This window comes from Plecotus auritus (genome assembly GCF_963455305.1).
Source record: "Plecotus auritus genome assembly, chromosome: X".
Classification (NCBI taxonomy): domain Eukaryota; kingdom Metazoa; phylum Chordata; class Mammalia; order Chiroptera; family Vespertilionidae; genus Plecotus; species Plecotus auritus.
This window is the reverse complement of record NC_137784.1, coordinates 111,391,802-111,406,314: the sequence shown is the minus strand read 5'-3', so window position 1 is coordinate 111,406,314 and position 14,513 is coordinate 111,391,802. Positions and strand designations below refer to the sequence as shown.

The window sequence follows — 14,513 nt, the reverse complement described above, 5'->3', positions numbered from 1 at the left end:
CTCAGAGTAAAAAGAATGTAAGAATCACAGATTGTTACCATGGGATGTAGTAAAAGTGCATTAAGGCAGAAAACAAAATGTGAGAGAGACGTTTAGGAAAATGTGTTTACAATTTAACAGCTACTAGAAAGGAAGAATTTAAAATCCTTGGGGTCTTTTATGGTTGTTTTCCAAGTCTTTTGCAACCATTGTTCACTGAGTTGTTTTGAATGGTTGTGTCTGGAGGCTCAGATGCCTGTCTGCCTGCTGCCCCTCAACAGACTCTGGTGGATACAGGGTAGGTAGTGTGTTGTCTTGGCTCTGCCACTGATGGCATTCAGTGATCTGTGGCACGTCCTTGCCCCCATAGGGTCTCAGGATCAGGAAATGGTTGCACAACACTAATTAACTGTCTCTAAAAGAACACAAGATGATATCTCCCAGCCACTCAGAGTCTGTGGTTGATGACTGCAGAAAGAATTTTCAGTATCAGTTGTGACTCCTGTTTGCATGCTGGGCACTGGCCAGAATGACCCATGTGCAGTTCCCTGAGGAGCCAGTGTGGGAACTCAATATCTAATTGGAAGAGTGGGCCACTGAAGACAAACTTGTCTATTCTGCCTTTGGCCCCCAAATCTCTTAGAGCAGCAATGCAAAAGCATTTTTCTCTAGGCCTCACTTTGTAAGGATCCAGGCTACATTTCATAGGAAATGTTCCTAAGTCAAGTTCTTATAAAGTCTTAGAACATTAAATGAACAGGAACCTTTGGGAAAGCAATGGTCCAACACCCTGACTGTGTGGCTAGGGAAATTGAGTGCCATCTTCCCCACTGGAGAATGGGCCTACCCAACATCACACAGCAGTGTTGGCAGGAGGACCTCAGTCTTTTGACTTCTAGTCCAGGCCACTTTCTCTTACCTTGTGTTGCATTTGTCTTTCCCCAATCACAGTAATTCTAAGGAACAAGAAACCAGTAGCTAACTATTAGCCAAATGGTTTTGGCATAGCTAAAATAGCTCTGTGTTATATATTGTATATTGTATTGTATACAGTATATTGTATTTAGGTGGTGTAGATGGAGAGATGCAGAAGCAAATCCATAGTCAAATATGTCACCTCTAAATGCCATAGGACTGGATATTGACCCATTAGAGGGTCATTTCTGTGGGTCTAGAAGACTCTGTAGTCTCAGCTCTTGCCCAAAGACAAGATAGAATTGAAAATTCTTGTCACCTGGCAGGGAAAGTAGGCCAGGAGAATGGGTCTGGAAGCCAGATTTAGTATCTTGAGGAAAGGGGGAACTTTGAGAGGAGCAGTCAAGACAAACTTAGGAGACCTCACAGTTGTGCCAATGGGGATTAAAATGAATACTCCTAGAATAAAAGTTGGAAAGGATGTTGTGGATTTCGGTATTCTCAGGCAGACCATGAGAAGTTCCCTGTCTCAGAGTATGCATCATTTCTGGCAGGCTTAACATAATACAAGGAAGAAAGCAGACCAAGTAGTAGAACATAGATGTTGAGAGACACCCCTCCCCATATCAATAAATGTGGATGCTTTCAGTGTGGCCTTTTCTATGTAAGTATGTCTGACTACTGGCTTTACAAAGCTGGTTCTGTTCTCAGAGTAGGACAATGGCTCAGCAACAGGGGGTTGTGATCCCTGACCTAGGCCTGCCATAGGTTCACTATACTTATGGACAATTCTTTTACTCATCTTCTTCTCTAAATAAAAATAATTATGGATATGCTCTGGCCAGGTGACTCAATTGGTTGGAGCATCATCCTGTGCTCCAAGTTTGCAGGTTCGATTCCGGTCAGGGCACATACCTAATTTGCAGGTTCGATCCCCAGTCAGGGCTTGTACGGGAGGCAAATCTCTCTCTCTCTCTCTCTCTCTCTCTCTCTCTCTCTCTCTCTCTCTCTCTCTCTTTCTCTTTCTCTCTCTCTCATGAAAACATGCCCTCAAGTGAGGATTAAACAAAATAATTATGCATAAAAGTTATTGAGCCTGACCCATGACCTGATAGCTGGCTATAGGTTTTCTGTGCATAATCTCATCTAACTCTCAAAACCACCTTGTGAAGCACACATTGGCAAGTATAGATAGGTTGTTTACATTTGGTTTCTCTTCTGATTGAGCAGGCTTCTGTTTTCACTGGTTGGTGCCCATGCCATATTGGTTGTTAAATATGTTGAATATCATTACTGGCATAGGTCCTATACTTGTTCCCAATTTGTAGCTGAGAAAATCAAGGTTGAGAGGTTATGGGACCTGAGCAGTGTCACACAGTAAGTTTAAGAGCCTGGACTAGAACCCAATCTGTGTGACTTCCGGGCTTATTCCATGGACCCATACCACTTCTCAGGCTTGCACATGAGCAAAAAGCAGATGCCAAGCATTTTAACACTTTGCAAGTAGCAATTTTTCTTGGGGCCTTAAGAATCATCTAGTTTTTAGTCTGGCCTCTCCCTCCGCCCCCCAATTTGAACAACAATCCTTTGCCCAGGACTTTGTAGGCATGAAACCCCTTACCATATAGGGGAGCAGATTGAACACGCAGAATAAGTTTTCAGTAGGATATCCTGTATTTGCCTTCAGAGACCAAAAGAGGATATGACCTGAGATTCAAAAGGTGGTGACAGGTAATTAAGCAGTATTATAGTAAGTCAGACAACGACGAGGGTGGAAAGCATTCTAAGTGGGGAGAGGGGTGGGCAGTCAAGGGTACAGTAACTCTTAGTGTGGGAGTTGGGTAGAGGGTGAGCAAACCAGCCTAGTGTCAGAAACCGGAGAAGATGAATGAGCCATTTGCTTGGCAGCTCTGGAACAGCGATAAGTAATTGACTCCCACAGAATGTATTATCATCTACCACAGATTTGCAATCAGATCAAAACAGTGTTTGTGGGTACTTTTTTGTTTTGTTTTGTTTTTAACCACCCTCTGCAAAATCTGAGCAGCTATGTAGCCTTTATCTGGGAGTGTGTAGCTGTGGAGGTCTCTGCTGATTGACAGCAATCACCAACATGGCAGGTTCCTGGCAGATGAAGAAACTGCATGAGCAGAAAGAAAAATGGGGGCGGGGCAACAATTGTTGATCAATTAGATTTTTCTTGTTACAGTATTCTCAGTTAAGTTTCCTTGTGTACCTTTTCCATACTGAAGAACCAGCCACTCTATCCTTCAAATAAACAAAGCTGTTGCCCTGGACAGAATGATGATTGGCTACATTTCAACTTGGTGATTATTGTTTTGGCCATGTTCTTATTTACTCATAAGCTCAGAATGTTGGTCTCTGAGCTCTCTGAACTTCTAATGATATGTTTTACTGAGAAAATGACTAGAGATGGCTGTATTTTTCACTAACTTGGCACCAAAATAAAAGATAAAGCTGTTAGAGAATTACAAAATATTGGAACTGGAGGATTTTTAGAAATCTCTCATCTCATATGACTCCCTGGGAGAATGGAGAAGGGAATTTGCCTGAGATCAAATGAATCATTGGTAAAACCATGAATAGAAACCATGGATTCTGATTTTTAGGCAGGGACTCTCAGATTTTTACATCATCCTGTTTTCCCTAGAACTTGATTTGGACCTTTAATATAAAAGTGAATAGGTAGCTTCATTTGTCTTTCTGAAGCCCTAACCTGCACTGAGAACATAAATGCCAGGCATAGGTGTCATTGTTTGAGGTTTCTGGTTTGCATGACTCTTCATGTTGGGGCTCCCAAGTCTCCCCCAATTCCAATTTTTTCAATGATGTATACAGCATGTGTTTTCTTCATTTGCACCTTTTCCTTCCTATGCTAATTTGACATTATGCAGGAGCTGTCAGTCGAGGGATATTTGTCATCTCGAAGTTGGGCCCACAGGAATGTTACACTTACTGTTTCTTCTCCAGACAGAGTCTGTATAATGGCCTTGAGCACCACAGCTCCTTTTGTCCACCAACTGCTGTTGCTCCCCCAATATGTGGCTTGCTGAGGGGTGATGAATGCAATCTCAGAGTGTCACTGGGATAACAGTTACAGAGCACTGCTATGAGAAATATTCTGCCGGGACGTGAGACTGCAGTATTACAAAGCTGCCATTTAGTGACTTCTCGTTCTTACAGAATTTCAAGGTGCATGTACGTGGAGTCCTATGGACAGCAAATGGTCCAGCTAAAATGAAATCTTACTTACAGTCGTGAGGGGGCGGGGTCCACAAGGAAAAATCATGAATAGAAATAATGTCCATTTCAATTAGAAAAATAATTATTTATAATACAAATGTTGAATCTTATGCCATAGGTTATGTTCTCTATACATAAATAGAGACATAAGTAAAATGGGGAGAAAATCTTTCTGAGCATTAATAACATACAGTATATTTCTGTGGAACTCTTTTCCAATCAGATGGCCTAAAAAGCTTCCATAAGATTATAAACTCTGTGAAGGCAGGGATTTGTGTCTGTTCTATTCACTGCTACAACTCAGTATCTCTAACAATGCCTGCTGCATAATAAATAACCAATATTTTGTGGGGTGATTTTTATTGAATATATTTGATGTATAACATTGTATAAATTTAAGGTGTACAACGTGTTAATTTGATACATTCATACATTTATTTTTTATTTTTATTTTGAAATTTATTTATTTTTATTTTTTTATTAATTTCTTTATTGATTAAGGTATCACATATTTGTCCTCATCCCCCCATTCCCATCCCAAACCCCTCCCCATGCATGCCCCCACCCCCTTGTTGTCCGTGACCACTGGTTAGGCTTATATGCATGCATACAAGTCCTTTGGTTGATCTCTCCCCCTTATCCCCACCCTCCCCTACCTTCCCTCTGAGGTTTGACAGTCTGATCGATGCCTCCCTGTCTCTGGGTCTGTTTTTATTCATCAGTTCATGTTGTTCATTATTTCCCCTAGATGAGTGAGATCATGTGATACTAGAAATACACTTAAAAGAACCGAAAATGAGACAAGCAATAATGGTTATGCTGAGAGGCAAATGAATCAGTCTGTAGTGAGTTTCTTTCTAGGCCAACAGTTCTTTTGAGTCCCAATTTCAATGTCAAACAGTTCCTTATGTGTACATGTCAGCAATGATATTTCAGTTCTGGATGGTGGACAAATGGTGGTAATGCAGGTCTGACCCTCTCTGGTTTGGTCCTGGACAACCTGCAGTGATGCACAGCTGCTGACTGCTAGTAGATACATTCATACATTTAAATATGATTGACATTGTAGTGCTATTTAGCACCCCTGTCACATCACATAACTGTCATTTCTTTTTATTAAAGGGTCTTTTTAAAAGATTCCATTTAAGAGCCTTCCTAAAGTGTGTGTGTGTGTGTGTGTGTGTGTGTGTGTGTGTGTGTGTGTGTAAAATGAGTTCATAAAGTTAATTCATTTTTTCTAATCAGTATGCTTCTCCTTCTTTTTTGCTTTTCATCCATGGTCTTTGATTCATTTCCGATGCCTGCCTGCCCTTTCGATTGATGCACCTGTAACATCTTCCTATATCACCACTGAATACTCTGCCTGGACAACCTGGACTCCCAGGTAAGGCGTTGAACTTCTAAAAGTCTCCTCAGTGCAATCACTGAACAAATTTTAATAGACAGTTGAGAAGTATACATATAAATTAAAAAATAATCTCAAGATGCAATAGTTCCTCCTGATTAAAGTTAAATTTCATCTGGTCCCCATGTAAATCAATTCTGCATATATTTATATTATTTGAACATTTCTGTTAGTGCAGCATAATTAAAATTACAGTTTTAGAAAGTGCTACGTATGTGACTTTGGAATTTTATAGTACTAAGAATCAACATAGAGCTTCATCTTTTTTATTTTTGCTTTGCATTTTTTTACCCCAAATTATGTTATTTTTTTTGTTGTTCCTGAAGCTGAGTGTAGTGGAAGGGGTATTAGCCTCTCTTCACTGTGTAGGGAAACTAAGTCATGGGGTAGATTAAAAAAAAACAACTTTTGATTACTTCTTTCTCATGGTTGGAATAGAAGAAAAGCATATAAGGCCCTGGATGGTAAGTCAGCTAATAGGGGGGTTATATCTAACAGATCTGGCATCAGGGGTCACCATCACTTTAGTTTTTCATAACACTTGCATCTGTGGCCCTCTTACCAACTCACAGAACCAAGGAAAATAAGGCTTAGCCACAGTGGGAACTGATAATAATAGTCTTTTATTGCTTCTCAAATGATGATGCAAGGCTCTGCTGCTCGTAATGCTATTAAAAGTCTCTCTTACCTCACTTCTAAAGCCTCCAGACAAATTTAATGTAAAGAAACTATTCTCTCAAGAAAATGTATAGGCCACGTAACTCGTTTTGGGTACAAAAGTGTTATATTATATTATCCCTTGCTAAATATAATACAAAAGCTAACTGAACCCATTTGAACCCTCAAACTAGCAATTGACCCATGCACAACTTCACAGTCCCTGCTAATATCAGAAATTCACATAGTAGAATTAGTGTTTTGTGACTCTTAAGACATATTATGAAAACAGCAGAAATTTTTTTTTATGGAGAGACACATTGCTTACTTTGATGGATGTCTTGCATTTGGGTAGAAAGAATTAGAGTAATGCTTTATGTATCACTTACTGTGTGCTTGGAATTTCATCATTTTTTGGAGAACAACAGCAAAGTTTAATCATTCTTTTTATTCTTTTCCTTTGTTATTTGTGTTTTATATATTCCCGATTATATGAAAAATTGCTACCAATTCCTACAGGGTCCTTTCAATAATGCATTTCCATGTTAGTGATACCATAGCATTTAGTTTGGTTTATTGACTTTTGTGTTTTGCTTAGATGGCCATCGCTTTTGTGAAAGGGAATGGAATTAGCATGATTGAGTGGTAGATCTGTCATTCTCAGTCCATAAGGTTCCATCGGTCTGGCTCTTAGGGCTCACCATTTTAGCACTCTGATTCATAATTCCCCCACTATTTGAGAAGAGCTAAATGAGGACCAAGGTGAAGGAGCCATCCATGAACTGGTTCATTGTGGGTTTGAAAGCTGAAAAAAACATGCTATAAAAGAAAACTGGAAAACTTACTATTTTAACTTCTTTCTTACCAAGCTCTTGCTAGCACCTGGTTTCACTGTTCCTTTAACAGGTGGAGGATTTTTCAGATTCTAGATGCAACGAGGTAAGTGACAATGCATTTTTAGTCTAACTGAACCCAAGTAAGCTAGAATAAATAGACTCTGTAGTTGCTTATCAGTTTAATTTCAATACAATAAGTAGGTTATGAGCTTGGGACAAATTCTTTTCAAGACTATTTTCTTTAGCTTAAAACAGCTGAAACTACCCAGACATGCATGTAGTCTTAGGCATGTAGACCTAGTGCAGAGTGGATCAATGTTTAGGACCAGCACCCCAGACAGTTGGGCAGTAGGTTATTAGCTCTTTTCTTTCTTTTTGTTGAAATAGGATGACACTGTGGAGTGTTTTGTGAAGAAGGCCCCACCACCCACCAATATTATCTTTTTCACAGTGCTCAGGCACGTCTGCCTGTTGCTACACTGGATGGTGATTTAGGGACTAAGTTAGATTTTTATTGAAGGGAAATCACTTATTCAATTATTTGAAAATATCAGGGCTTTTAAAGTATGTAAATACAGGGTTGGGCAAAAGTAGATTTACAGTTTTTCATATGGAAAATAATACAATCATTAATAAATAATTATACCTGTCTGGCTGGTGTTGCTCAGTGGTTGAGCATAAACCTGTGAACCAGGAGGTCATGATTCAATTCTCGGTTAGGGTACATGCCCCCGGTTGCGGACTGGATCCCCAGTAGGGGGCATGCATGAAACAGCCGATCAATGATTCTCTCTCATCATTAATGTTTCTATTTCTCTCTCCTTCTCCCTTCCTCTGTGAAATCAATAAAAGTATAAAAAGTAATAATAAATAAATAATAATACAAGAATAACAGTATTTTGCATACTCACATCTGTGAACCTACTTTTGCCCCACCCTGTATGCAGACTTGCAGGGTAGAGTAATCCCATAGTCCAGAGACCTTTATGACATGAGCTCTGCAGCAGAGCAGATCTGATTAAACACAGGAAAGTTCCTAACTGTGAAGGTGGTGGGGTATTAAGAATGCTTCAGGTTAGTGCCTTTGTAGACAACAACTGTGTGCCACAAGTTGTACAATCATATCACCTCCAGTGCTGAAGAGGCTGTGAGAATCATAAGTCATTTTGTAAATGTGTGCTGTAGTTGCTTGGCACATTGTTTTCTAAGATCATGATCTTCACCAGTACTGTATTTGGCCTATTGTAGGCTTATTGGCTCCAGAAATACTTACCAGTGTCTCTACTTTCTCTTCTTACCCACCTACATTCCATCCTATGTTCCCTGGCCCAATAGGTAAGCAAGAGCAAAGGTTGGAGCCTTGGGATTCCTCCACTAGGGCAGACTCTCATTCAAATAGAATAGATGGACCATTTATTAGATGTCCAATTTAGCTTTCAGTAGCTGTGTTTCCATATTCCCACAAGGGCCTCAGTTGGTTTATTTCATAGCTGAGATTAATAAATTCAGTGTTTAATTCTATAGTCAGACTATAATTCATTGAGGCAAATGATATAGACACCCGGACATCTAGTAACACGATATTAGTATGGGAGTGTGTTTAAAGATCATAGATTGAGTGTATCATGGTGGCAAGAGTACTATGTTCTGTTAGTAACTAGTAGGGTCATTTTGCTTAAGTCTCATCTCTGCTGTGAACCTTGATTTCCTCATTTGTAAAATAAAACAGAGTGAATGATCATTAAGATAATGGTTAATAACATAGAGACTATTATCTCAAAAATTGCTTTCATGGGGGACATGTTAAGAATTTAGTTTTATTTTTGCTTTAAAATTTGCTGCATGATACAACCATCTCTCTACAACTGTTTTACTATATAACAGAGCAAATCTTGACACACTCTATTTTTATTATGGTGCTGATTGATTTGACCAGACGTTATTATCAGAGCAATTTATACCTGGTCTTTGTTTGTGAGAAAGGAAGAGAGAAGTACCAATGCAATAGAAAAGAAATGGCTTTGGTAAATGTTGATGGGGCCATTTTTAATTCTGGTGGACTGAATGATGTATGAAAACTATTTCCAAGGCTAGCACATTTTCAATCACTAGTAAAATAATAAAGTAACAACTCATTTGGTAATGCCCATTGGTCATGCAATTTTATAAATATACAGAATTATGATAATCTCTGCCTCATAATTAAAATTTGCATAAATACTTGCTGTAATTTAGTTGTCTGAATGGATTTTGTAATCCAAAGAGAGAAGGGAACAATCAGTGGAAGCCATCCTAAATGCCTTGTTATTGCTATATACATGCAAAATTCATAGTGATACTAATTGTTTGAAAGAGAGCCTTGTGTTGTTGTTGTTTTTTTTCTGTAGACAGCAAAAAAATTAATTGCCAGAGTTTTTGTCACTCTCTCTTTTTCCTATAACCTGCTGTACCATAAGGTCTGCAGTTAGTTGTAAGCAAATTATTTGGCTGAATTTTCAGTGTATCATTTTGTGATGGAGTTTCCAAACTTCTGTTTAAGTTATCAATCAATATCTTGAACAGTCAAAATCTAGTTTTTATAATATTTTAACCGTAGGCCTCTATAAATCTAGGGAATAAAAGGGTGCTGACATACCAACCAGTTCTGCTGCTGCATTTACATTCTACTTCATATTCTATATCTTTAAAATTATTGGTATTAGACCTTCATATGAGAGTCATAGAAAGTCAAGGCTAGAAACATTTAAGATCATCCTGTCTAATCCCCTCATTTTTGAGATGAGTTTGATTATCAGTATTTTGAATATCAGTAACAACCACCAAATTAATGACGCCACACTTGTGGGTTTTTTTAACCTTTCAAACAATTGGGAATAATTGTAGTAAATACATTTGAATTATAACTAGTTGTTTTGGAATCATATAGCTTCGAGTTATTTTCTAAAAACTTGAATCAGATTTCTTAAAATATGACTTCATGAAGTTTACCTAAACATAGCCATAATGTTGATGGTATACATGTGAAAGGAGATGTCCTACACAAAACACTTGACAATTTGAGACAACCAATATTAGTTATTTTCCCTTCATGCATAGATTACCTAGCTAACATCCGCCCAGTGGAAGTGTTACTTGAGTGACTGAGAGTATGGGCTTTGGTTCAATCTTGGTGCTGCCACTTTGTAGCAGTGTGACCTTGAGTAATTTATTTTACTTCTGTGGGTTTTCAGTTTCTTCACATGTTAAGTGTAGCCACCTTAAAGAGTGTGCAAGGATTAAATTGAGATCAGGGATATTGTGTACTTAGCATTGTTTTGGCACATAGTAAACAAGCAATAAATAGTAGTGGTTATTACTGCCATTATCTGGTACACCCAGGACCGGTCTCATTCAATACTAATATTTAATCTTATGGTGCTTTCGAGTACATGCATATATACCTGTACACATAAACATATGGACACTCTATGAGTCCATAAGAATGACATTGGGAAGACTGTTTTCCCAAAAGTCATGTGTGACCACCATGTTTTAAAATCTAATGGCTTCTTTTCTGGCTTCAGTCTTCTTGAACCCTTTGGAGGTTCTTGCACTTCTTCACTTTTTCTCTTACTTGAAAGCATTAATAATTTATCTTGGTTCACCTCCTGTCTTCTTCTCAACACTTAAGTTTCTTTTGTTGGAGTCTCTTTTACACACACACACACACACACACACACACACACACACACACACAGCCTCTCCCTCCCCTTCACTGTTTAAATGGAGCAATTCCCAGGGTTCTGTCATTGATCTGCTTCTCTTCTCTTGTTATGTTCTCATTCTGGGTAATTTCATCTCCTCACATAGCTTCACCTTTCACCTCTACAGGACTGATTCCCAAATTGACCTCTTCAATTCTTAACTCATTCCGGAGCTCCAGGCTAACTCCAATTTCCAATTGCCTGCTGAGCATCTCCAGGGTAGGATCTCTGAGGAGACTGGATTGTAGTCTGGTTTTTGTCAACCTGTGTCAGGAATGCAGATGGGGGAATGTAGCTTCAAGTAGTGCTCAGAGTTGAAAACAAAGAAGTGTTGGGCATTAGTCCGAGCACAAGTAAAAGTAGTTTAAATTGAGCAAGTGATTTCAAATGAGCTTTCCAGGGAAACAATCACAAGTACACTGTGAATTTATGTTATTATGAACTAGAGACATAAATTGGCACTTGAAACTTTAAAAGGTGTGTGTTTTCTAAGAAGGAGGAAACAGCTTTCCTAATGAAAATTGAGTTCCGTTTTTAGGTGCTGGAAGGTTGGCGAGTTTCAGGAAAATGTTAATTAAAAATAACTTTTCTGGGATGATTTGTGTGGTTAATCTTGTTTTAGTGTTTTGTTATACAAATACACCTGCCAAGAGGAAGGATATATTCAACCTGAAGGATGAGCATGTGGGAATTTTGAGAGCACATGCATGCATAGACACATATACACATATTGGGAGAGCTATGCCTGAGATTTTGAATGTGTGAAAATAATTTAGAGGGTAGATAGATATTTTTTCTTTCATTCATTCTGCATATACTTACTGAATACCTACTAGGAACCCCTCTCTCTGGCGCAATGGGCTGTAAATGAAGAATACATAATATCTTTGTCCATAAGTGTCTTATATATTTTTCTTTAGTTACATATAGGTACATTGAGCATTGAATTTGGTCTAGAAATACCTGCAGCATGTGACAAATTGTTCAATGACTATAACCTTGCTGACAATTTTATTTATTTATTTATTTATTTATTTATTTATTTATTTATTTATGTCTAAGGTTTTACATATGTCTCCTTTTTCTCCAATTGACCCCTCCCCCCAGCCATTCCCACCCCGGGCAAGCCCCCACCGCCCCAGTGTCTGTGTCCATTGGTTATGCTAATATGCATGCATACAAGTCCTTTGGTTGCTCTCTAACCGCACCCCCTACCATTTGTCTCTGGATCTATTCTTGTTCATCAAATTATGTTGCTCATTACATCCCACATATGAGTGAGATCATGTGATACTTATCTTTCTCCGACTGGCTTATTTCACTTAGCATAGTGTTCTCCAGTTCCATCCATGCTGTTGCAAATGGTAAAGGTTCCTTCTTTTTTATAATGGCATAGTATTTCATTGTGTAGATGTACCACAGTTTTTTTATCTACTCATCTGCTGATGGGCACTTAGGCTAATTCCAAACCTTAGCTATTGTAAATTGTGCTGCTCTGAACATAGGGGTGCATAAATCCTTTCTGATTGGTGTTTCTGGTCTCTTGGGATATAGTCTTAGAAGTGGGATTACTGGGTCAAATGGGAGTTCCATTTTTAACTTTTTGAGAAAACTCCATACTGTTTTCACTGTGGCTGCACCAGTCTGCATTCCCACTAGCAGTGTATGAGGGTTCCCTTTTCTCCACATCCTCACCAGCACTTGTCCTTTGTTGCTTTGTTGATGATAGCCATTCTGACAGGTGTGAGATGGTGTCTCATTGTTGTTTTGATTTTCATCTCTCACATGATTAGTGACTTTGATCATGTTTTCATATGTCTCTGGGCCTTCTGTATGTCCTCTTTCAAAAAGTGTTTATTTAGGTCCTTTGCCCATTTTTGGATTGGGTTGTTTATCTTCCTTTTGTTAAGTTGTATGAGTTCTCTGTAAATTTTGGAGATTAAACCCTTATCCGAAATATCATTGGCAAATATGTTATGCATAAATTCAAATTAGAAATTGATTACTTCCCTTAAATTTAGTAAACATTGAATTACTTTGCTACTGTACATTTCTAGCTGGCTCTCAGTGTTTCCCACCAGACTAAGACTGATTGTCTAACCCTGAAACTTAATTAGAGCAAAGGGATAAGCAAATATTGGTTAATGTGTATAGTATTGTTAGGAGAATTCTTTGTAAATAAGCTATTCGTATGGAAACTATAGACCTAGCTTATAGCTTCAGCACAGGGAACAATATTCTTTTTGAAGATGGGTGACCCCATTTCCCACTTTCCAAAAATGAAGTAAATCCCTTCTAGTTGAGTCCCTGCCCTATGAAGTATTCTGAGGCCATCTTACCCTACAAAGTGCAATGGCCTAGTGCAGTGGTCGGCAAACTGCGGCTCCTGAGCCACATGAAGCTCCGAGCCGCGGTTTGCCACTCTGTTGACTAAAGAGTTTGCCGACCACTGGCCTAGTAAATCAGGTGAGTTTCTAGCCTTCATTGGTGCACCCCAACCTCCTCTTTAGAAATTTAGCATGGCTCTTTGATTGCAACTCCTAAATCCAAGTGTTCTTGGACCCAATTGTCAATTTCAAAGTACCTTTCATGGTCACTCTCGGGTTGCAAAGATCCCTCATTGCATTTGTAATCCTGAAAACATACCTTGATGCCCCAGAGCTCCTGCTATGAATATGTAGATGGCACACCCTCTTCCACTATTCCTAGCACCCCCTTGAGGATCTTCAAGGAACAAAAGCTCTCATAATAATGGAGCACATATTGATCAGTGTTCTTATTTCCTTTGTCCTAAATGAGTTGAGACATTGATATACTTCTCTTATTCTGACAGGAAATAAGAATAATAAAAACATCCTTGAGTTTATAATCTTGGATGTCTTTATTCCCCTGGTTTGTATTAACCATAGTCTAACTTGTTTTACCTTTCACAAATTTATTTACTATATATCCCCTGAGCACTTAGGACTTTTCAGGCATTGTTCTATACACTGGGGACAATAAGACAGACAATGTCTTGGTTCTTCTGTTTTCTAAAGGGTGTGTGTGCGCGCACATTGGAGGGATGTGGAACATAAACAAGTATACAAGTAAATGAACAAGCTAATCTTAGAGGGTGGGGAATGATAAAGTAAATTTTGCTTTTTGTTTGTGGTTCTTTTTTTTTTTTGGTTTTGTACAGACTTTACTAACAATTTGTCTAGGCCCTTTGGTTTCCTCTACTAGTATTTTATACATTCTTAGACTTGATACCAATTCTAATTTTGCTACTTCTGGTCATGTTTTCATTAGGATCACCTTTCATTAGCTAGTCCTAAAGTATAACCCAACACACCCTCCTTATTAGACTTCTGTTCCACACTTTTCTTGGCCTTGTCACCATTAGGATTTGTCAAGTTCATCCTCTTCCCTGTGATAGAATGTAAATGGGCCTACTTATTCCTTAGGAATATTTTAGTTGATTATTCAAAGCATTTTTGCTACTCAAGGCAAACTACCTGTTGAGAGAAAAACCAAAGCATAAAAAGTTAGCAATTGTGGTGGCATTTAGTTTTGTCTACTTCTGGAGAGGGAAGAACCCTGGACTGGGAGTCGGAAGACCTGGTTCCAGACTCCACTGCTACAAATAAGCTATAGGAACTGAGATGTGCCACTTCCTCTCTCTCAGCCTGTTTCTTCATCTCTAGTTTCTTCATCTCTAAAACTAGAGTTCCA

The 14,513-nt window shown here is 38.6% G+C and overlaps 1 protein-coding gene across 6 annotated transcripts in view; it reads left to right on the top strand.

Moving 5' to 3' along the window:
• The window catches only part of HS6ST2 (heparan sulfate 6-O-sulfotransferase 2), a 364,462-nt gene that overhangs the window by 260,291 nt on the left and 89,658 nt on the right, over nucleotides 1-14,513 (top strand). For 3 of the 6 annotated variants that reach the window (XM_080651925.1, XM_080651928.1, XM_080651929.1), the window contains exon 3: nucleotides 7,127-7,159. The exons of the other annotated variants lie outside the window; for them this stretch is intronic. In XM_080651925.1, coding sequence (XP_080508051.1) covers nucleotides 7,127-7,159 — 33 coding nt within the window. The remainder of the gene's footprint in view (nucleotides 1-7,126; nucleotides 7,160-14,513) is intronic. 6 annotated transcript variants of the gene reach the window in all.